Here is a 24,673-nt window from a genome sequence, read left to right as displayed (position 1 = left end):
ATTGATTAGTGTCCGTACCTTGCTGGCACGTCCTTGTCTTGCCCCAGCTTCCACTTCTGTGCCTCAGCCCTAATTGCCGCACCTCATTTTAGTCGTAGAACTGTAGAACGCCATTAGCCGTGAGCTGTGTAGATTGCTTGTCTAGTGCGAATCATATCCTCATTGCCTCCTGTGACTGTCTTTTTACACTCGCTTACCTGGCACGTACAATACGCCATTCTCGTTGGTTTCTACGAACGTCTCTGAATTTCTATGACAGGCCACATTCGACAATCAGTCTTAAAGAACGACTTTTTTTCTTTAGACATGATATAGCAAACTTTCTCTGAACGCTAGACAGGGTTTTCTTCTCGGTGGGGGGGGGGGGGGGGGTCCGAGTTCTGTTTTAGACTGAAGCCACCTGAGGCGGACTGATTGGCATGAAATAATTATATGTCTGTTTTCTTCCTAGAGTTAGCTATTCACTTACTAATGCACTTTAGTATGTTACGTATTGCTGCCATATGTTGATTCGCGCCGATTTAATTGTTAACTTGTACTTGAAGATAATGTCAAGTCGATGCGCTTGTTACGACAACTGGCTACATGGTCACTAATTTCGACGTCCTCTATAGAACATTACTATACAGCTCTCTAGTGGGTGAGTGTCGATCTAAGGACATCTTTACTTTTTACCTTTCTACTTGCTATAGCAACGTGGTATGTCCTGAGAAAAGACTAAGGAACGGCAATGACATCTACAAGATATAACGGGTTTGCTGGTACCAAACGTATACGTTTTTCTACCTCATATTGGAAAGAAAGCATACCCTTCTTCTATAAGCTTTCCTCGCATAATTTGTGTTGTTCTGATAGATAAAAGCTTACGCGAAGATAAAGACGTTTATCGAACGTGTGCGTTGTCTGCTTCAAAGCTAAAAATGTATGTCTGGGTCAAACTGTTTCCACTGTCCTTCCATCAAACCTCTCTACTGCACTTCGGACTATATTCCGTACTAACAAAACCATATTTACACAGCGTGCAAAAGAGAAGTGTACCACCTACCTGAAGATCGTTATCTAACGCGTGACGCTGGGTTTTTTCTGCAACAATTCCCATGTAAAGTCCCACTCTCCGCAGTTACATGCACAAGGTGACATCTAAACAGCCCACGTTCTAGACTTGAATATTACCGACTGTTTACTGAAAGCAGGCATTCTCGATTTTTATTGCCGTTGCTGTTGGGAAATGTCCTATTCTAACAAAGACTAACCTTAAAACAATTGGCTCTTTTACTTCTTTGTCGCTTTCTTTTGTCTACAAATCCGGCTGTTGTCATTACTGCTTTATCCGGACCACTCATTTCTCGTTGCGGTGCCTCGGCCGTCGCTCTGCATTTACCACACTTTTCACATCGCCTCTGTGTCAATGTGCACATCTATATCTGATCGGCACACCTTTGCATCTCTGTATCCGGAACCTTGTTCCTGCTGCCCACCTTCTGTGGAATCGAACCGCGTCATGCATCATGCCGCATCATATCAACTGCGTGTACTCGGTCCGGTTCTGCTATCCATTCCGGATCTTTACGACGAATCCTGCTGCTGCTGCTGCTTCTTCAACGACTCCCATAGGCCGGTCGCCCCTGCCCTCTCCGGGCTGCACGGTTCCTGGTCAGCAGGCAGGAGGCAACATGTACCTGGGCAACTTCAATCAACAGAAAAACGCCAGGTCCCCAAATGGTACGAGTGCAAACGACAAAAAATAAACAAAGCAATATGCAAATAGACAAAAAGCGACTGTATGGATAAGTATTTTGCTAAAATAAATATACAGTTCCGCTCTTTGCCGAACGAGGCATCCTGCTGACGAGGAATATGGAGGGGAGGTCCAGTCAGCAGTAAATGGAAGCTTCAATGCGACTTCACGACAAATGGAACTGTTGTGTTTTGTTAGTGTTGTGATCGCTGTAGCTGCTGGTTTACAAGGGAAAAACGCGCCTGTCTATCTGACTGGCCGAAGTGTACCCATGTATGCCAGAGCGTAACGTTTATCATTGTCTTAGTAAGTAGTCATCGCTCAAGCTCACCAGTTCAGCTTGCTTCATCTCGAGCCGATAAAGGCAAATGAAAATAGAACAAACGACATCATGGCAACCTGGCACATTTACCCCTACCACGCTTGCGATACATAAAAATGTTGAATATATATGTATATATATATATATATACATATATATATATATATACATATATATATATATATACATATATAATGTCTCCGTGTCGCGTAAGAATCAAAAACAACCAGCACAGATCGTTATTGCTATTATAACAGTTATCTACTTAAATCGATGTCTGGGGATGACTATAGTCGGATGATCGTGCAGAGAGAACGTAATACGCCCACGCGTGTGTGCCTGGTAAAAAAGCAAATGAGCATGCTTCTGACACGTTTTCAGTTATCCAACGAAGCGTATGAAAGTTCACAGTCAAGCGACCAGCCGTTCCCCCTCGCACTGCCCGATCGCTTGTATGCTTGTTGACGGCCATGATGATGGATTAGTTTTACAATGGCAATATTTCGTGTTCTTCACGACACAAGCTTGGTTTAAGCCTGTTTTGTAGCTGGTTTTAGTTGAAGGTGGCCAATGGTTCTTTCGTTGTATGTTCCAAGTGTTCAATCGTCATAAAGACATGGCCTGCAAGCTTCGTATGTATGCGTGTAAATGCTACTATTAGCCTTGTATAATCTTCTAGTTGTTTTTTTTCAATTTCTGCTTCATAACACTATGTGCACAGGTCCTTCAATGCATCAAAGAAAGGGCCTTTGTTGCACCTGTTTTTCCACATATGCTTCCTCTCCCACACTTACTTCTGTTCTAATTTTAATGTTTTTACTTACTGATAATGTTATATCCTAGCCTATGCACGCAACTAGCCAAACTACTCCTTGACATGAATAAGATTTAAAAAAAAATGGGCCAGATGGCTTCGACGACGTACAACACGAACGGACGCACCCCGTAGGGCCATTAGAACTGCTTTTCTATTTACTAAAGGCTTGTTTTGTACAATAGATATTAGAAGCTAGTTAAACGTAACATAGTGTTTCCCTCATTAGTTGGTTAGAAAAGATTCTTCTTCACACCTCTTTCATAGGAAATATATTCGCTCCGCACTTAACGACATCTATACACGAACACGCAGCAACCCCACTTTACGTGCGGAAACTGTGGTGCGCTTCGCTTTCATGGCAGATAGACCGCGCAGAGTACACACAGAGAGAAAACCAGATGAACGTGTCGGTGTTTTACCTACCAAAGTGTTATTTCTTCGTAGTAGTGTTGCGTTTATGCTGAACCCGAAGACTAACCACCTGTTGAGCTTATTAATCGCCCGTGTTAAACACAAATGCTTCCCACCATGAATGATATAGCTTGTGGAAGGCCTCTTTATTGTCCTGACGGTATCGTAGGTCTAAGCAATCAAATGACGTTAAAATCTAATAGTAGCAGGGGCAGATAATTAGAATACCGGCGGCGTGCACTAAGGAACTTAATAAGTTAGCAAATCGTCAGTAGCTGGAAGCGTATTCACTCAGCGTTTTGTTCTAGATACACAGTAGATGCCATAATAAATATTCTTAGTATACACCCATGGATCGACGGTGCTAGCCTATTCATCCACTTTTCTTTGGGTAAAACATCTGTATTTATAAAAAGGTAAAAAGAACGTGGCAGGCTTTGGTTTAGATCTTTGTGGTAAGTAAGCGGTGCCAAGCATGCTCGACAAGTCGCTTAACGCAAGGAAATCACCGATTCGACACTTCTTATAAACTATATTTATCTACTTCGTGTGCGAAATTGTTTCTGGAGCGAAGTTTACGTAAATAAAAAATCCTGTTCACAGTTTTTTTTTCGTTTGTACTTTCTGGCATAGTCTGAATTCGTCTCCAACAAGGAGTCACCATACAGAGGGATAGCTACACTAGCTTCGTCAAAATGATTATAACCACCCCAAAACGTGTTCTTTCACAGTCTTATTCTTTTTAACCACATTCACCGGTCACCTCTGACTAGCGTTCAGCCGTCCAGTGGTCTAACAGGTATTTATTGTTCTTATTTGTTGATACACGAATTCCTCAACGGCACACACGGGGTCTCGTGCGTCCGCAACTGGATTCATCTTGCCCTTCGCTGGTTGTAGCATCACCGATTCCGTCACCAATGCGTTCACCCGCGGCGCCCTCTCCGCCTGCCCAGAAACGGCCGTGTTGCCAAGCGTTATACGATTTCAGTGCAGAGAACCCAGGAGAACTAGAGTTTAAGGTAGAGGTTCAATAAGCACACAGTCCCCTCTAACCAATTGAGAAAAGTGACACGTATATTCCTTGAGCTATTTTACCTAAAAACATTGAATTCTTATATCGTTTGGCTTTCTATTGAATTTGTTACTTACTTACTATGAATTGATGTTTTTGTAAACTTTCTTCGTTCTAGGAGGGTGACAAGATCGATCTAATTCGTCAGATTGATGCAAACTGGTTTGAGGGCTCGATAAACGGTAAATCTGGCCTATTCCCGGTCAACTACGTTGACGTGCTCGTTCCTCTGACATAAGGCTAGCGCCTATAACGCTCGTATTTAGAGGCTCATTTCTGTATGGTGTACCACATTTCTGCGTAACCAGGCAAAATAGGAAGATTTGGAAGAGGCTAGGACGTGCATATGGAATAATGCTTAACCTAATGATTTGTATCAGGAAAAAAGGGTTCATGTATGAGTTTGCAGCGACTAGTATCGTTCAATAAAATAAGTTCATGTGGTTACTACCAAGCGAAGTGGTGTAACTTCAACGTCAACGAAGGCAGCGTATGCCATCCTACTTATGACTTACCGCTATGACGACGATAACGATAATAGCCTGCAGAGGAACGAGAACGGATCAGCGGGAATATTGACGATATAGGCAATGACGCGCCAGCAGTGAACTTCTGAGTAGACTTCTACTCTCATGATTGAGTTATGTAGATGCTTCGGTACAAGCAGTAACCAAAACAGGCAAACCAATCTACTGCGACAAATAATTATAATGCGATGTAAGTATGGTCTGTAATGTTAAAAACAATGCAGTTTCGTTTTTCATTCCATAGATAACCTTTTTCCCCTGTGCCAGTTGTGCAATACGTACGTGTCCTTAGTATGTATCGAGCCGGTGGCCCTGCTTTGGTCTCTAAAACCATGTGCTTTTAGATAATACAAGAACACTTTCTCATAGTAGACATGGAATATCAAATGCTTGCGCACTTACAACCTTTACATCAACTTGCAAATCTTATATAAGCGGTTCCTTTGTAATAGAACGCAGTATAAATTGTATCCACAGAAATAAACACAAATATAGGAGAAATGGTTGATCAGTGCAACAGACTAAAGTGAAACTTGCGATATACTTTGTGTAGAGATTGATCTTTGATATTTCGGTAAGATCCCTTTTGCTCTTGCCCCCTGTAATTGATATTGCATTGTGTACATATTATGTATGAGATACATATTATTAATAAAACATTATATCAATAGCAAATATGCAATTAAATTAAGTTTTATTAATAGTCCTTACCAGTCCTAACTACTACTAATATTACTGAACTTACCTTCTTCTGTGTTTGTGTGTCTTTCCCACTTTCAGCTTCTCGCTCGACAAACTCTGCTATATTAAATATGGCGTCTCTCTGTTAGCTTAGCATCTCTTGCACTGATAATTACGGATTCTTTAGCAACGGATTTAATTGTTATCGTCCTCCCTGAACGGAAAAACGAACGCTAATTATTAAGTTCAATAATCACATTTTTAGATCGGGTGATAATAATTATTCTGGCTTTTACTATACAAAAACATATACCCTATATAGATTAGTACAATACTGCTTCAGATCTGTGCCCTGACAGAAACCCATTCATCAGCGCAACCGATCTCCACGTCCTTTTGTTCTCCCTTCGACGACCACGCGACGCGTCCGGCAACTTGCGACTCTTCCATCCTCAAGTGCAACAAGCTCTATCTTCAGAGTCCAAGCGCAGGCTGCATGGCCGATTACGTTCGGCTGATCCGGAAGTGTATCGTGAAGACGACACACAGATACAAATAATTGGCAGCTGTTAAAGTGCTGATTTATAACGAACTAACATTCGATAATACTGAGTTTTCACACAGTCAAAAGTTTAAACCTCGCTTTTTCTCGATCTAGAACTTGACAAAGAGAATGAGGTTCGTAGAGGTAGGCCGGATTCAGCGGGAGAAGGAAAAGAAAGGGGCAAATAAGTGTACTAAATCGTAACGATTCTCTAATTCAGTTGTCCGTCTTAGATGTGATTGTTTGAGATGAAAGATGGTGCTTGTCACGAACGATCTTCAATATAAGATAAAGGCTTACGGACTTGGTGAAGATCTTCTTAAGTAGGCACAATGATGACTATTGATATAAGGAAGATGAAAGTGCGCGATAATCTCCGACCTACAATAATGAAGCGGTTACGGCTGGCACGTTGAAGCAAACCTTTGATATTCATTTTGCCTATGACGATATAACAGCAAACATTTCGGGTTGAGGGTCTCACGAGAACATTGTCGATAACGCTCTTCGGCGTCCCAAAACGTTTTTTCATTGATTCGCTACTCTCCTTCGTTGGTGTTTTTTTTTTTTGTCTAAAGCGAAGTATGTATGTCTGTCTGTCTCATTTCAACGCTGTATGCTCTCTACTTGTTTTACCTTTGTTCTTACAATACTCAATAGGAATCCATCGCTAGTCCATGAGAACTCTGGCTGTCTAGCTTGTTTTTGCTAGTTTTCTCGTTGCGGGATGACGAGCGTCGTCGTTACGTGCTACGTTGGACATACAGTGTTATACACGACGACATGAGAAAGTGTGACGTGACAACGAGGACCGATTACTACAGGACCAATCGTACCGTGAATATACTTTGAGAGATCTGATACGCATTTTTTTCTAGTTGTAAAGAGAATATCTTTGTATTCGTAACATAATTTATAATGGCTGTATAATACTACAGGGAGTAGACGTTTGTGGGACGCTTCATGAGAGAACACACAACAGCATCAAATAATAAGGCCAACAAGGGTCATATTTAGTGCCATTGGTGACATGAACTTGCGATGAGTCGGCGTTAGTCTGTCTGACGAATGATGTACTGAACAATGCGTGGACTATTGTCTGAGAAACCTGATTGCAATAGAACGACGGCAGCCGGCCGCGAGTATGCTTGTCAGTTATTGGTCACCATTATGATTTGTAGTAATTGAGCGAACCGTGAGCGGCAGGCATAAACCCTAATGAGCTGGGAACGTAGCGGAAAAACCTGCTAAAATCAGATGCTCAGTTTGAACGGTGATAATAAACTTGTGAGGTGCTAAACATGATTATATGACTGATGGTGATCGACGTACCGTGAGAACTGCTCAGCCCGTGGGCGTATCGTGTTCTGCAATATTGCGGGTTTTTAGCAGACCTAACGCGCCGCAACCGAAATGAACATCTTACGAGGAGAGCCCCCGAAATCTAGATAGAGCCAAACAGAGAAAGCTGCCTTGGGAGGCCATCGGGTTGGCCAGGACTTTCAATAGAACGTTAACATTATTATAACCTCCGTTTGTTGGACAAATAATAATAATAATAAATATACTGACTCACGTCAATAAAATGGAACAATGCTGAACTAAGACGATTATTGTACTAAAATGATGAACAGTGATATCTGTCGTGAAGAATAGTTTTATTAATGCGTTTAACTAAGGGAAGATAAGACGAAGAAGAAGAAGAAGAATAATATTGAGGAACGAATCACATATATCGATTACGGCGATATATAAAAGAATAGATCCTTCACGTTCTGTGCAAAAAACAAAATACCTTCGAGTAATTATAATGAATTAATGAAAGTATTCCAGATCTAGTAAGCAGTTGTTCTTATCGAAAGAAAACAGCCAACGATGTAACCAAATAGTGATGGTGGCAAGTCAAATGGTAGTAACAACAACAATGCCGATCTAATATTAATAAAAATGACTATGAAACGTGGCAAATCTAAAGAAAAGGAAGACATGAAAAGCCTACAGATACATATATATATATATATATAGCGCTGATAGAACCTATTAGATATACCAATCAATAATTGTCAAATATAATTTTAAGAGAAAAACGCTCTCGGTCACTACAGCAATGATTAATTTCGTCATAGAAATACATCCATGCATGCCTAATATATACACGTAGACGCAGGCCGCGAATGAGGTTCGACACATTGACTTTACAATCGACAATTACTACTAATAAAAAAAAAAAAAAAAAGATAAAATAATGTCAATGTTGTACGTACGATCGTGCTTGCTACTCTACGTATCTGCCAGAGCCCATAAACAAATTCATTCGTTCCTTCACTAAGCAACCTCGATCTACCCTTCACGCCCTGTTAACTTACCCAGTAGAAGCCTATTAAACCTACCCACCTGTGATCTCCGTATGAGCTACGAAAGACAAGACTTGACTTAGACAACGCGGCAATTTCCTCTCTCAATATTTTCCTTTCTCAATATTTTGTTTCTCTAACCGTTTTGAGGAAAAAATTGCCAAAGAAACTTTTTTGCAGTCGAATCTCTAAAAGCGCCCTGACGACTCGTTAGTCACTCCGCAGGCCGCATCAAGGCGTAACCTTGCCGCTGTGAACATTCTGTTGGACGGCGACAAGGTTATCGCTGAAGATATATAATATAAGAGAAGAAATCAACCGATTCTGATAGGCCCGAGCTCAGCATGGCTATGCAGAATGTGTTCAGTTATTATGTTTTATAACAAAAACAGAGATTTGTATGGAAAGACGTGCTTTCTCCTCCCTCGAAACCCTAGTTTTACGAATCTAGTCAACTTCTCCGAGACTCGCGCACGTCGCAATGAGCCGAGCAGTAAACAAGAACAACACACACAAAGCACTACCCAAACATGGCAATATAGCAAAACTTCTCGGACTCACCGCTCCTAGTGGTCCCCGAACAAAGGATCCCTTAGCAAGTTCGATATCGACCGAAATGCACCTGCGATTTTTATCTACAACAGTTTTTGAAGCAATCCCAAACGATCTGGCAAGTTTATATATTAAGTAACACGAACACTGATGTTAGTTGACACACACACACAACACTGATGCTACACAGTTGAAGCTACAATAGAGCTTAAGTTGACAAACGCAGGCTGCTATCAGTAACGATTCCGTTGCCATAAATCATAGCGACAGCAGAATACGAAATACAACTTCGATGATGTCAACAATGGCAAGCATGATGATAATAATAAGTGCGATGCTGGCAAGATTTGTCATGACATATGATAGAACAATACATACTATGAATATATTACCATATTAAATAAACACTTATATTATGAAGACTATAAGGGAGAACGCATATGGACATTGTTCTATAATGTCTAATTACTTTATTCAAGTAACTTATGGTGTTAATTCGCTCAAGCCCTCGAGCGATTATCGACCCCCCACTAACTGACACACAACCGATTAACTTTTCCTCAAAACTTGACGATATATAAAGGTAATTAGAAACGTCAAAGCATACGACCGACTCAACGATAGCCAATCGGAAGTCAAGTATGACTTTTACCCTACGATGGATCTTCGCGCTTCTCTGGATTATTTATAACTAAGCAAACACTAACAATGAATAGTAAGATCACCATGTACGAAGATTTGATATTGTCAGAATAGGCCATCGAATGGATGAGAATTATAATGGTAACCACGTATCTGAAGATACAACAAGCACATCATATAATGACACAGACTTGACATTGGCAGAGACAATGACTAACAGAACGAAAATGGAAACAATATATACATGTACATCGGTGAAGATAACCGTGTTTTCACTAGACGAAGGCCCACGCAACGCGTCACAAGGACGACCTTGCATGACCTCCGACGCCGGAGAGTAACAAGTGCTGTTGTTTCAGCTACATGAACTGGTAGACTAGATAAACGTACTAGCAGCAGTAAACATTTTTCGCGTCCGTAATAATAATTATCTGAGATTACTACTAAAATCTCTTTGATAATTTCTATCTTAGGATGTATGCTAATAAAGGCTAGCGGCATAAAACTAACCCATTGACAATAATGAAAAATACAGTAAATAAATAACATGCTAAAAGTAAAACATAGTAGTTATACCGCTATATAATATACTAATTATATATATATATATATATATATATATATATATATATATATATATATGTATAACGTAGCTAAAGTAAAAGATGAGTATATTTTTGGTCCAGTGCCTTACGTCCGTAACGTGCGTTGTCATCAGAAATAAGAGACTACCCCGATGGGCTTTAAAAGCTGCCTGTCAAACCGATATTAGCCCCATTTCATTGTCGCCGTTATGGTTCGAACTCGCACCTTGATTATTGCGCAAACGCTTCCGTTACGTTTCGATGTCTTTGCTATAGGATTTAGACTTTTCCACTGGGCCTAACATAGCTACGAATCCGTCTAAAGACTTAAACCACATAAAATAGAGGTATATAGCATAAGATAGATAACCTTTGAATCTATATCTGAAGCATCGAAATGTTTAGTCATGAAAAAGTCAGAGAAAACTACATGTTGGCAACGTTACATGACGTCTTTTTTGCCAATGCCAAAAAAAACGAGCTAACCGCAATCGGACGCCAGATGGTCGTCTTCTGTGATCTTAAGGAGTGCGGTAGACGACGCAGACGCTATCAACTAGCAGAAGTAAATGACAATGAACCGTCCATCAAACGAGCTTCTTGGCTTTTAATCAACCTCGTGCGGATCGATATAACTTTGACATTTGAAAGTTTCATTAAATCCTACGCGATTCGGAACCTGTGGAAGCCAGGGCTGCGCAAAGTGACACCGCGACGATGGAACATCAACGCTGGTCGAGTTCAGACAATTTAGATTGCTTAGTAAAAAGCTAAACGAGAAGCGTTTGTCACAATGTTATCTATTTATGTACAATGCAGACATTATCTCCGCTCTAATATTTGCTCATCACGATCATCTGATGTGAGTTTACTAAAGACAAAATTCAAGTATTCCATCGAGCTAGTCTGGATCGCGTCTGCTTTTGCATATCGCACACCACCGATTACGTCAAGCTTCCAGCCGATTTGTTTGTATATTTGTCTGCTTCTACTCTACGTATTATATACGTAATGTTGTTTTTCACAAACTGCCACGAGTCGTTTTATTAAACACTACGGAGGGTACATTAAGGCCCATTTCAAGTTTGGCTATGGCCTTATTCCGATTTTCATCGTGTTGTTCTTATTAGGTTTTTAACCTTTCACTTGCCCGAAACAAGCGTTAGCAGGCGCATTGGCTTATCCCAGTTAAAAACAGTGTGATACGAGTGGACGCCTAAAGATGCATGAGAAATTGTATGCAGTAGAAACTTAAATAACATATTAGATAAACGGCTCGAAATGTACTTCAATTTGGCTAGCTGTCTCGTTCCGCTTTGAAGCTTAGATAAACAAGCTTCAGCGCATTAAACATTAACACTGTTACATGTGGCGGGGAAAGTCTCCCGTAGCAAGCAAACAAAAAAAAAAGTAAAAGTGCATTTTATGAGTCAGCTAGCTGACCGAAACGTTGTCCTCTACCCAACCTACCAGGAACAGGTTGTCGTACTAAATAAACACATACACACGCAAGATGGTTACGGTTGGGATCATCCAAGGATCAACAGCTTTGCGTGTCAAGTAACTTCTTTCATCTTTTAGACAGAGAGTAGACATCCAGCCGAGAAATAATGTTATTGTTATTACGAGGTATGTGAGCACAAAAACAAACCTACCAGCGTATACCTATATGTGGTGTCAGCGATAGAACATCGTATGATTCCAGGATCGATAAGCATTAGCATTGTTGCGTACAGAATTTACGGCTTATGTGCGTTGTTCGTATATCCCGTCCGTTTCTTTCGAGGTACGACAAGACGGAAATAACAGGAAGAATCTGAAAAGCGGGAACTTGTAGCAATCGACAGCGGGACGTCTATGAAGACTTAAATCTGTTAGATCTTCATGCATATATATATATATATATAACGTGAAGCATGGATATGTCAGAACCAATTTTGTTGCTTTCACCAACGAAATGTCAATAATAATAATAATAATAATTACTATTATTACAAAGATGATCAAATTAACAAACAATGGCAAATTGTCAAGCTCGCCATTGTGGAGATACTGGTCCATGCAAACAATGCCATTAGTTGGTCGAACACATGGAAGAGAAATAGATGATCGTCATAGACCTTATTCTCAATTTATAAAAAGGACAAAAGGATGTGGCAAGGACAGATTAGAAATTAGCGATAGATTAGTAGCGATGGTGGCAACCGTTTGTGTTGTTGCGTCTTTGCCCTATTCGTAACAACACAATATAATAATTATCAATGTTTTTTTGTTGTCAGTATTAACAAGCGGTGCTATGCCACTTACTACTTCAATATTGTTAGTAACCGTAATAATCGATAATATATTACGAAGATCTCCCAGTGCCATATCATTTAGTTCGGCTTGAACAACGGTACTTGCCATAAATGAGACTCTATTTTAATTTGTAACTGCATCTTTAAGCTGTCTCGCATATTTCCCTTGTGATGCCCCATTTTCATATAGAATTACTACACATACATGTATTTCCGAGGCCGTGCATATATCCCATAAGGTTAAAGAAAAAATTGGTTTGTTTCCTTTTGCTTTTTTCATATGGTACATCAATAGACATATTCATATTGTAAAAAGATAACATGGCCAAAAATTAATCTGGATCAGGCCAATAAGCAATGAATGGAAAAGGAAAAGCGCGGTATTTACTTAGTTGTCAATAGGGCGTGAATAGAATTTCAGATAAAGATGCAAAATTTATTCAGTCTGATTAATAATAGTGATAATAGAACCTGTATCAGTCAGTAATCTTTATTGAATAACTAGAAATTAATTATAAAAGGCTGGAAATAAAAATTGGGAAAGCTCTTTTATGTTCGAACGTGCCTGACAAACTGTTGTTAATTATTTAACGATTGAGACTTGATTGACATTGGCCTTCGTGCCGAGTGCTAGAATAAATAAATTAGCTAAAAAATTTTCGTTATATAGCCTAATTTTGTTACTTTTGTGTAATACACTGTTCTGGAGAGCACGGGCATGTTATATGATGATCACACTGGTAAGCTTCCCGCTAATGTAAACGACACTTGACATAATAACTGATTTTTTTCTGACGTATTTTTATTTTGGGGCCTATTGATGGTCAAATAGGTGTGTTAATATGAACCGCGATTCATTTACCAATCGGATAAATTTGCTCATTTGAAAATGTCGTGCGTATAAATCAGCAACGTTTCCGACGAAGTAGGGAACGGCCTGTGATGAAGTAACCCTACGCGGTTTCAGTGTAAGACGATGGAAACTCTACAGGACACTTTCCAAAAGGGCCAATTTCAGCGCCAGCTGTTTTACAACACTTCGTGAGTGAAGTCTGATGAGGCCGTGGACGATAATGTGAGCAGAGGTATCTATGAGTACAACAGGTTGGACTGCTTATTCGATAATTAGAATTTAAGCTGGCCTCTGCAAGTTCATCATGTTATAGTTACTACAACAGCATTTATCGCTTTCTCTAAGTGATCTTTGATTGTCTCCTTTTTTTTGTTAGTGGATCGACGCAATTCAATGGGCTTCAGTGGTCATCCGTAACTGTCTATTGTTGCTTTTTTCTGTAAAGCTTTGGGTGTGAGACACAAGTGGCCGGACCTCTTGACTAACGAAACTGCACGGGAGGACAAAATCATCTTTTAAGAAACGCTCGATCCGCGGCGATTACAGCGTAACTGTGTGTAGTCCACGAAACGTAAAACCAAGCAGAGGCCGTTATCATCTATAATGCAGAACGCCTTTCCATTGACCACAGGCAAAAAAAAAACCGCTGCAGAATTTCATTTCAACCTCCTACCAGGGATACTTTAGACGTATTTCAAACATGCGTTAAGTTGAACGATGCGACTTATTGCCTCCCTCATCCTCATTTCGATAAAAATCACTATTGACTTCAAATAAACGATAAGCAGTTGTGTTTTTTTTCTTTGCTAGGTCTCGTTGTAGTGCCCTGGTGGACGAAGCTTCGCCCTGTTTGGAGTTTTCGTATACTCCGCGAAAGCTTAGGATACATAAATACTTGCTAATTATGACCGTATTTGAGGAGAATGGTTCCGCTATGAGTTCTTCAATGTTTCAATTGTCGTCCCATTTCGCAGAGGGGAAAATTCCTCTGTAGATGGATATTGTCCGGTAGCCAATAGCTTCATAGGAGTCCGCAGCTTCCTTAGTTGAAAGAAATAATCATATCACAGCAGCGGTACGATATATACTAGTTTGGGTTGACAACGGGGTGACTTAACGACGGTACAGTCTATTGCGCCAAATTTCGATTCTCCATTATTTCAAAACGGTTATAATAAATTTAGCCACATTTACTCTCACTTTGTTCCTTCTTCCATTGTGAGCGTTTGACCATTATAATTAGGATTTTTTTTAACTGTAGAGTTTTCTAAGGTAAAACCTTATCGGCGTTTTATAAATCCGTAACATTCAGCAAATCGTAGCCTTTGTATTAAAATCTTCTATTCAGATTATCCAACAAACTGTAACTGTACTGCTTTTTTGATTTGTCACCCTTGCTGAGCGATTTTATTAAGCAGGGCCTAAGATTTCATTTATATACGTTAAAGGTATGCTAAGCTTTGAAGCACAAAATGGAAATTGGTAATGCGCAGCAATAGGCCATGCAATTTAAGTAGAATAGACTTTAATCTCTTTAAAAAACAAAACCTATGTTTGGAAACACAAAAGAACTGAGCCTCGTACGGCCAGTTGAAAACAGTTTTTTGCGCACTTACGCATTTGATTGGACCTAGTTATGTAGAGCGCTAAATATAAATAGCAACAACAATAATAATAACATGAGAAATTTTATTTGTTGTTAACCATCGGACCACCTATACTTTAACTAAGCTCCATTTGCCAAATGCTTTTTTCAAGAGACTCGTACATGTTCGTTCTGGTTTGATGCGACCGCTTGATTTGTATTTGCTACTGGCAACACACAGTGTTACATGCGTAAATTGAGAACTGTTCTCATGCCTTGTTACTAAGACCATATGAAACAAAAAAAAAAAAAAAAAAAAAAAAAAAAGTATTTTTTCGCAGCTGTTGGTAGTGAAATTCCCGAGGGTCATACAGCTTCAGTATAACAACCACTCACCGCGATTGGCCAAAATTACCGCCTAATTTTTTTCGAAATACTTCCTTAATCCGCAGAGTTTTCGATAGTGTCCGTGCATCAAACGACATCGGTGGATCTAGATTCGCTCAAGTATTGCTCAGATACGCCACAAAAACACCAAAGGAATTACATTTGGGCTAATCGCGAACACGACGGTGAAGAAGAATTGAAAAGATGAGCAAATCTCAGAAATACTAACAATCGGAAAACGTAACTGAAAAATTACATTGTTGTTTTTTTGAAACATTTGTTAACTTTCGTATCAAAAACGATCAAAAACATGTCTTTCGATCAACTTGTGAGCGCTTTAAGTTTGAACGGTCGTGAAAGTTTTCGTCGAATCTTCGGATACCACATGGGGTAGACCATCGGGTTTAATTTTTCTGGGAGTTCCGCCACCGCAGAAAAATTGAATAACTCCAAAAACTACGCGCTGTTATTTGCCGTGATTCTATGAAGAACTGGCTTTCTCCTGACGCTTGCCCGTTATAGTAAATGTCAAAAGCGTCACCCTGTATTGCAGGAAGCTGCCCGTGATAAGGAAGATATCGTTGACTCGTGTGCCGTGCTCACAGACAGTATCTGCAATACGTCATTGTAACATGGTCCTCAGATCACTTAGGTCGTCAGGTATCGGTGGTGAAATCCTGCAATTTCTTTTTATATATCTCTGAGGCGTTTACTCACCGTGGAAATGTTTGATATAGATGATATAGAAGTCGGCAGTTGCGAAATCTGCCATTTGAAAGACGCCATCCGTAAAAGCAACTTTTAGAAGCGTTAATGTCGGGCATTTCCTCGATGCTCAAAGGACAGTACCAAAAGCAGCGCGTCAACTGTTAGCTTCCATAAATCATAGTAGTCTAAATATAAATCTTCGACAAAATTAAGGATTCTCCGCAGATGGAACGGCCGATTGCCATACACCAGCGGGGTACAGCGCCAATCAATTCGTAGGCGTTATAAAGGAATTAATCTAATTACGACGCTTTGGACAGATAACATCCTGCACAGTAATCGACGTTGTGCAGAAAATTTGCTAGATATAGGACAAATCCGTTCGTGTAAAAGATCCACTGACAGCTTGAAGAGGGATGACCAAGCTGGTCTAACTAAAAACGAGAAAGAAACATTGACCAAATAATTTGGATAATATTCCCTTCTTATTATTTTTATTTATATAATATACGAAATAAACTATACTAAGACTAGTCGCTTTCTACTGAGATACCCCACTGACCGCACTAGGGCTATCACAATGCTACCCTCTCCCCCCGCCGTTTAGGCTGTTTACAGTTTAAGTAAGTCACATATCATGAAGCTGCTTCGAGCGACCATTATTTAGTTGAGAAAAACCTACCTTTTAGGTTGTCGTAAAGCGTGAATACGTTGACTAAATACGTTTTTGCTTCTTACCGATACTATACAATTCTGCTGTAAATTGCTAGTGGGTTCTTTTTCTCGCTGTGCAAAAACATCGCTTAAACAACGTATCCCTAGATTAACAATAATAAAACGGACGGATTAGCCGACTCATGGCCAACTAGAAAGTAATTACACAGAGCCATAGATAAATCGAGTCCATCTTTTCTTATTCAACACATTTCGCTTGTTATTATGAGCAAAACGCCACAGACATTTGTGTACACGCCTTATGGACCAGAAGCCCAAAGTGGTAGCCGGGCAGTTGCAAAACGCAGCGGGTGCACAAGATCGGAGATTGTAATGCATTTACAATAGGTGTTACAGCACATATGATGCTACGTTACAGAAAAAGACCACTTTCATAACCCTCGTGGCAGACGGGAAAAGTGCCTTGACAGCTGAACGGCACCGCGCAGTAAGATAGTGACCGAACTAGTAAACAATAAAATCAATCCTTCTCCTACTAACAGCTATAATTATGTGTGTTTTGTTTTTTGTAAGGCGAACTATGATTTTCTCTGCCGCACAAGACGCACCAACTTGCAATAGACGATTATATATAGCGCGTTTACAGATATGTTTAAGCCATATACGCGGAATACGAACATATGCAATGCTATGCTTACAACGCTGCGAGAGACGCAAAGTCGGACGTATAAACGAAAACGATTTAGCAGACTTTAAAGCAAGCAGACTGAAGTTATATTTACCAACGTCTGCACCCGTTTCAAGATGAGCAGCATTGAGAAACCTTAATGACTAATGTATTCCCTGGGCGATCTTCTGTCCAGATAGTAGCTAGACGGCAAGTCGAATATATATGGTATACTACAAACAGTGAGATCGTGCGATAAATTCGTAGCCTTGAATATATTACCCCATTATTTGATTCCAAATCATATTTGAGTTTCGTTTAAATAATTGCATACATACACACGCACACACACACACACACCTACAACGGAACCGTACAGCGTTTTTCTACGCTCTCACCTACGTGTCTCACCGTGTTGTCTGTACCGACTGTTGATTTCATCAGAACGCGTCAGACGCAAAACGCACTGGCTTATATATGATAATTTAACCCTGGTTTACCGGCCATGATGAAGCTAGAAGGATGGGTGCCATAGATTCGTCAGTTTGCAAAAAGTTGACTCTGGTACCTGTACGCTGACCTACGACCTACTACGTCGATTTCAAAACATCCTCGTCCTTCTAGCTTATGGCAAATGCTCTTTTTTTGCATAATACCATAACAACTCCGGTAATAAACATTCGGACGTACACTTCGGTACGGCTTCGCGGTGAAATACGTGGCTGATTTTGCTGCTGGATGCATGGTCAATACTTGCAAGGGTAGTGAAGTGTAAAATTGTCCTGCTCTCAATCAATTGTAATAAGTTTGTTCTCACTTGGTAAGAAGAAGTTCAAATAACTTGATTCAGTTAAAAGCCATCTTTAAAGCTAAGCTACATAACAGTTTCCGGCCGAATGACGATCGATGCTCTTGCATCTTGTGGACATTCTCGAAACAGGGGATTCTAATGCACAGAGTGTTCGATAGTTTGGATGATCCGGTCAGCTGATCTGTAAATGCATGTTTGGATTCTGCAATGTTTAATGCTACGGAAATGATAGTGGTTATTAAACAGAAGACGGAGCAAAAATCTATAGGGGGTTTTCAGAGTCGTGCACAATTAAACCAATAACGAAATGATCAGTTGATCATTCATCTCGGATCTACTAACGCGTCAGTTCCGATACTCTGCTCGATTGGGAGCATCAGAAAAGTGCTACTACAGCGCACCAAGAATGATGGATACTATCAACTTAAATAAATACAATTCAAAGTTACCCAGCTTGATTTTTTATTTTTAGATTTTTTTCAGTGAGGTTCCGGGATAGCTTTAAAGCGTTGTCTAAATCATTAAATTTCAATGGAAGCAATTAAGCCAAAGTCCATAATAAAAACTATCGACGCAGAGAAGGAACACAGGATAGAAATTTAATTATATAGATTCGTTCTCCGCGCCACTCACAAAGCAACGCTATAATCGCGCTTCGTGTGTTGATCCTTGAATTTCACGTAATACTTCAAACACTAAGTTACCGCGGTAATAATTAGGGCGCCACAAACGTATGCTAGTGAAGATTGTTCTCGCTAAGAATCGACTGTGAAATAACGAAAAAAATTATATTACACTACTAACATCTTTCTCTATAATCTTCATCATTTTTATATTATTGAAAAAACATTACCACCCGTAATCGGCACCGCGTGAACGGAAAGGTCACCTTTCTGAATAGTGCAAAAGGCTTAATGTTTTCCTCTGTATTTCTTTCGATCCCTACCCTTGCTCTCATTCGATTGTGAACTTTCTGGAAAAGAAAAAATTCAGCTAGTCATCGGTGGCTGTCAACAGACGTACGCCACGCGACCAACTATTACCAAATATCCTTTTCTAAGTCAAAATAGCAACGGTCGAAGATGGCAAATAGTAGCAGTGCAACGGGCTTTGCTGTTATTGTTGTTGGACGGTTCGTCCTGGCACGAGCTTTCCTCAATTCGAAGTTGGCACTCACGTTCAGCTAACAGCGTTCCAACGCAGATCACCGCCTCCTTACGTAACGTTCTATTCGCCAATTCATTACGTGAAGAAGTAACTAGGCGTTCATCTTTCGAGGCCGAACAGTTAATTTCGAGTTTGGTGTGTGACGAAGACTAAAACGATCTCAAGGTAAGGCTTGGAATGTGTTTTATAGGGACAGGTATGACGTAATCAAATGTATGTATTGCGTATTTGTTTGATGTTATTCATACCATAGATATGGCGACGGAACCACTATGTTAGAGTGGCTGACTAGTGATCTCCTTGATTTCGTTCGAAAAGATCACCTCGTGTTGAAACTCTATTATATACGTAGATATTTGGCAACACAAACAATAGTAACGATAGCAACCTGATGCAGACGTACACTATCAGATGCGGCACCGTCGATCAACGTATGGGTTGCAGAAAATGTTCGTACATACGTAGTATCATTATTATTATTGTGATAGAATGGAGCACCACATCCGATTTGAAACCGCCGATAACTATTCCCCTAAAAGCTAAAATTAATCTGAATAACTGCTCCGACTTCATCATCGGCTTCATTCCGACTGAGTCGCTCCAACTCAAGGTCGGGGATTGCTCGAAAACGGGCATTTTCGACACCACAGTCGCAGTGAAGCATGCACCCATATGCTATCGCATTTCTGACTGCTATTGATATTTATATATAAGATATTGACATAACAATGTTAGCCCCACTGTGGATCAATAGATGATTTTACAGCGCAGAACAAATGTCTAAACCCCATTTGTTCTCACAGAAACGATCTATTAGTATTCTGGATTGATTGCCGCTTCGTAAATATATCGTGAAGCTCTGATCTTTTCATATCTATAGTGGCTGGTGTCGTTCCAGCGATTAAATAAGAAAAGTGAAGACAAAATAGTAAACGAATCATTTATCAAATAGAAAAATATCAATAACATGAAATAATCTATATCTTCTTGATAAGCTACGCAAATTCTGCTCTATATTGATATTGGTATAAAGTGCCGGATGGTCTGTCCGAGCCAAACGAGGCTTAGCGGAACAAAATCTGCCATGGATGCCTAGAGATTATAGGTAGATTTTTTTACTTTAGTCTAAAAGCTCTCAAGTTTCTTAAGGACTGGGTCGGAAGTTGACAAGAGAACAGGAGATTTTTATTATCTAATAGATTTTTTAACTGGAGGCAGAATATATTCCCATACCTGTTTTTATCACTATCGTTTTTTTGCTTTTCGATATTTATGTAGCAATATTATCGTTACCTCTCAATTCGGCGGATCGAGTCTGAGCCGTTAATAGCCAGAAAATTTTTAAAGACGCTGCTCAAAGACCGGATAATTCAATCAGTCGTATGCTACCTAACGGATAGAAAGGTTCCAAGGTCGATTCGAGTGTGCAACTATACCAATACTATACAATTGTCTTATGAGCACCATAAAAAAAATATAAATGTCTGTTGACAAGCTCGATTTTTCTTGTTTTAGTATTAGACGAACTGTGTTCTCTTAGTATTTCGCCCTTGTACCGTTATTTACATCAGTTACGATGGTGCCGACAGAACTTCTAGTAACTTCCCTTTATATATATATATGTATATTGCCGAAGCAGCAATGCCAATACTTATAGGTCGAAAACAGGCTAATTTTTTTCATACAATAGATGTGGGATGATCTAGTTGCTTTATATTATGAATCGGCGAACTAAGATGCCGCATGCTAGTTAGGCGCGTGGACATTACGCGGATGTTAAAGGCATCGTTTCTCTGACTCTGCTTCAGAGCACAAATGTCTCATATAAGTGATAATCAGAAGTGTCAGCAGTGCTCTGCTGCTTGCTCAAATAGCAGAACCTACCCAGAACGGGATGTAAAAAGTTCACAACGTACACACCTATCACTGCATCGGAACTAAGAAGGTCTCTTTCTGCTCAGTTTTTGAGAAATACCAAACAAATAACTACTTATCTGGCGATGGCAAAGAGCGAGTCCTTAAATGTTTGAAATTTGTTCGGGTGCGTTTCGTTGAACGTCACCGAACGTTTTTTCGGACAACCTGTGCGACTTTATTTGACACAACTCCGAAAAAAGCGTTGGATATTACACATGGGATTATATATAGTGTATCTAGCTGTACCGAAATTTTATTATGGTGAGTCTATGTGGCAGACAATGGTTCGCGGGTTCCATTTTACGCCCGCTGTGTCCGCCACTTGGCCGGCGGAATATCCAGAATGGGGTGGAATAACGATAGAAAAGAGAAGTTCGAACAGTGTAGACGTTCAGCTAGCTGGCGAATCATACGGCGTAGTACACTCTAGGGTGGACGACGCTCTTCCAGGGGTCCACGGAAAAGCTTAGAGCGAAAACTTGCGTAGAGGCCGCTTTTCATAAATAGGCAGAATGTGTGCTGGATGAAACTATCATTGCCCCCCGTGTCTTACTGAGCTAATGTAGGGAACATACAATATTATGCTATAAAGCGTCAGTAGTGGCTAGAAGTAAATCGTCTATATTCTCTTCTGTGCTTTATTATGTGTGTTTGGGCCGGATCAACGATCGAATGCTTTATCTGCTTATCCTGTAGCCGGGCCTGCTTCCGACCGGTTGTTTTTTGAGCTGCCGATTGGAGACGTCCTGTAACGCGATCTACAGAGGTCGTCAAATGGGCGGTGTGCGTAAGGTGCAGTTGTGACGTTCCCATAAACAGCGTTCATTGTATGCAATACCTATGGCGATAATCGGCATTGCTCTAGACTTAATGTATCTCTTTATCGAATCGTATTGATATCTAACCAATTGTCTGGACCACCTAAAATACATATCTCGGCATAAAGAGAGTTTGTGCTGACGGGTGCTGCAATCGAAACGTGACCGCAAAAAAGAACAGGGGAACGCTGCAAGAAACAATGAAAATTGACCAAGCTCCATTGACTAACTAGTCTAGATGAAGCACAAAAGGATGGAAGTAGATAAATTTTCTTTTGCTCACCCTGTAGACGACCATGGGGTGGCTTCACGCAGTGGCCATACTTGCCGTGGCTAAGCATCTACGCTTGATCCAACGGCCCAAAAAAAAGTTCGAAGCAATTGACGACGACGTTTGGCTTGATGACAACAGGTACAGTTTATTTTCGCCGTTAGCATTATCGTAAGCATCACGTTCTGTCTACCAACAGTAAGGTCCTATCGCTTGACCACATGCAGATTTGCTTACATACTATTCGCTGTTTCTGGTTGGCGTATATTCATTCGGTGGTGATAAAATAACGTCGTCCTCGAATCGACATTTCGATCAATATATATATATATATATATATATATATATATATATGCGGTAATGTAGGATTAAAGTACGAAATTCTACATGGTCTTCTGATCAAATCAATGTAACTGTAGTTTTTGATGCTTGATAACGGACGCGTAACGTAGCTTGTCCAAGTCTCCCCAGAGTACGGTTAGCAACGATATAAGGGAAATTCCTTTTACTTGATAGACAGTGGAATAGTGATGTATGCATGGCTGCAAAGACGAATTTTATCATAAGGAAAAGTATAAGTGGAGATCTTATAGTGCAATGACGATATTATATAAATAAACATTTTTTCTATTGTTTTTGATTTTAACGCGTTTAAGAGGGGAGCCGTTGCGGTTACATAAAGTATAGGAGATACGTGTAAGATATGGATTCTGGTACTTGGATGAAAGTTAGATGTAGGAAAGTTTATCTCTAACAGACCTCTATGTTTCGGGTTTTACGTACGGTATCGCCATCAGGCATTCTAGCAGGTATCTCCAGTAGGCCACCGATTTCCAACTCAACCGATAACGAACAATATCGTATACAAAGGTTCGTGCATATGGGACATGAACCGTATCGCTTAAAGCATTTTTTTTCCGTGGAAATGAATGTGAAATTCTTTATTTAATCACCTCTGCTGTGTAGTATATGTCGTACGCAGGGCTTGAACCGGCCACCGTTGGCATTTTCAGCGAACGCTTTAGCTGTTCAAACAAACCGCACCTATGTAAAATCATCAATTCTAGTAATAAATTAAATGATCGATATTATGGCACTCATACACACTAATATGCTGAGGAAGGCTATTTTTCAACTAGAAATGGTCGCTTTACGACAGGTGCGGTGCTTCCTGCAGAGGACGTGGCATTTACTGGACCTTATTTACTATCGTATTGTTGTCGTAGTTAAAATTAGTTGTACACCCAACCCAAAGATCATTATTCTACAGAATGTAGCATCACCGACTCACCAATAAATACTGACAATCTTCATATGGGTCACAGCTTGAACGTAGACAATTGGCTGCATCTAATAACGTGGTCCATAGCCATGTTTTTGGGGATCGTTCCTATCGACGACAGATACCTGTCCGACAGTTGAGATGACTCCTGATAAAGCGTGGTACTTCGGAGAGATGATCTTCGCTGGTTCGTTGAGGTGAACGACAGGATCATAGGGTTTATTCGCTGCCGGTGCGTACTCGACTCCTTGGTTGCTGATCGTGGGTGGAATCTTGGCAAAATCTGCCGAGATGTCTTTAACGAATGCCGAATCTGTCGTGCCATAGGGGTAGATAGCGTACGGTAAAGCGTACGCCGCAGAAGCGTGCGGAATATCGGTGGAAGACGAAGCTACAGGAGGTGCGTCTTTGCTAGTTGTCGCCGTATAGGGTGATACTTCTTTAACATAAGCTGATGACACAGCAGAGGGCTCACGAATTTGTAGAACCGCCGATGATTTGGTCACCTCGGTTACCGCAGTACCGACTGGCAGAAATCCATAGGAGTAGTCGTGCGCTCCATCGGGAAAATTGTACGGGGCTAGGTGCGACTCACTAAAGCTACCAGCATTTTCTCGATACGGAGGCGACGCCACGGCAGACTTCACCAAACATATGACCACTACGAATGTAAACATTCTACCTACTTTCTTCTTCTACATAGATAATAAGACTTCTTTTTAGACTATATTGAATCAGTATTTCACTGATAGCTGCTGTTCAACTCCCTGATTATCACTACTGCTTCAATTCAGACACGTGAAACGCACGCTGTGCTCAGAAAGTGTCGCGGATGCAAAAATACGCGCAACTTCTGGAAGATGACCCTCTCCAATGGTGAGCTTTATATCGCCTTTCGCAACCCCAGAAAGTGAGGGTCCGTCCAGCGACGCGTAACACACGGGACTACTTCGTTTTGCTGGCCCATACAAAACTGGTTGCTTCGGCA

At 40.4% G+C, this 24,673-nt stretch overlaps 2 protein-coding genes and 1 long non-coding RNA gene across 12 annotated transcripts in view; 2 read left to right on the top strand and 1 right to left on the bottom strand.

Moving 5' to 3' along the window:
* Positions 1 to 7,722, top strand: part of EndoA (SH3 domain containing GRB2 like, endophilin-A) — a 56,245-nt gene extending 48,523 nt beyond the window's left edge. For 6 of the 8 annotated variants that reach the window (XM_086990594.1, XM_086990591.1, XM_086990590.1 and 3 more), the window contains 4 exons: positions 1,615 to 1,722; positions 4,189 to 4,310; positions 4,482 to 5,080; positions 5,671 to 7,722. In XM_086990594.1, coding sequence (XP_086846720.1) covers positions 1,615 to 1,722; positions 4,189 to 4,310; positions 4,482 to 4,601 — 350 coding nt within the window. In that variant the 3' untranslated portion in view covers positions 4,602 to 5,080; positions 5,671 to 7,722. The remainder of the gene's footprint in view (positions 1 to 1,614; positions 1,723 to 4,188; positions 4,311 to 4,481; positions 5,081 to 5,670) is intronic. The other 2 variants (XM_086990595.1, XM_086990596.1) reach the window with 1 other exon arrangement.
* Positions 7,723 to 19,138: 11,416 nt separating this feature from the next.
* LOC111251884 (uncharacterized) overlaps positions 19,139 to 24,673 on the top strand; it is a 35,045-nt gene continuing 29,510 nt past the window's right edge. For all 3 annotated transcript variants that reach the window (XR_015328071.1, XR_015328073.1, XR_015328074.1), the window contains exon 1: positions 19,139 to 19,562. This is a non-coding gene — a long non-coding RNA (uncharacterized LOC111251884). The remainder of the gene's footprint in view (positions 19,563 to 24,673) is intronic.
* Positions 22,532 to 24,553, bottom strand: LOC147755452 (uncharacterized). Its single transcript, XM_086989726.1, has 2 exons — positions 23,695 to 24,553; positions 22,532 to 22,945 (listed from the first exon to the last, which is right to left on the bottom strand). Exon 1 carries the CDS (start codon positions 24,360 to 24,362, stop codon positions 23,754 to 23,756), a length of 609 nt encoding a protein of 202 aa, XP_086845852.1. The 5' UTR covers positions 24,363 to 24,553; the 3' UTR covers positions 22,532 to 22,945; positions 23,695 to 23,753.

The sequence above is a fragment of the Varroa destructor genome, unplaced genomic scaffold (genome assembly GCF_002443255.2).
Source record: "Varroa destructor unplaced genomic scaffold, Vdes_3.0 BEIS01000005.1, whole genome shotgun sequence".
Taxonomy (NCBI): domain Eukaryota; kingdom Metazoa; phylum Arthropoda; class Arachnida; order Mesostigmata; family Varroidae; genus Varroa; species Varroa destructor.
This window is presented reverse-complemented; position numbering and strand designations above follow the sequence as displayed.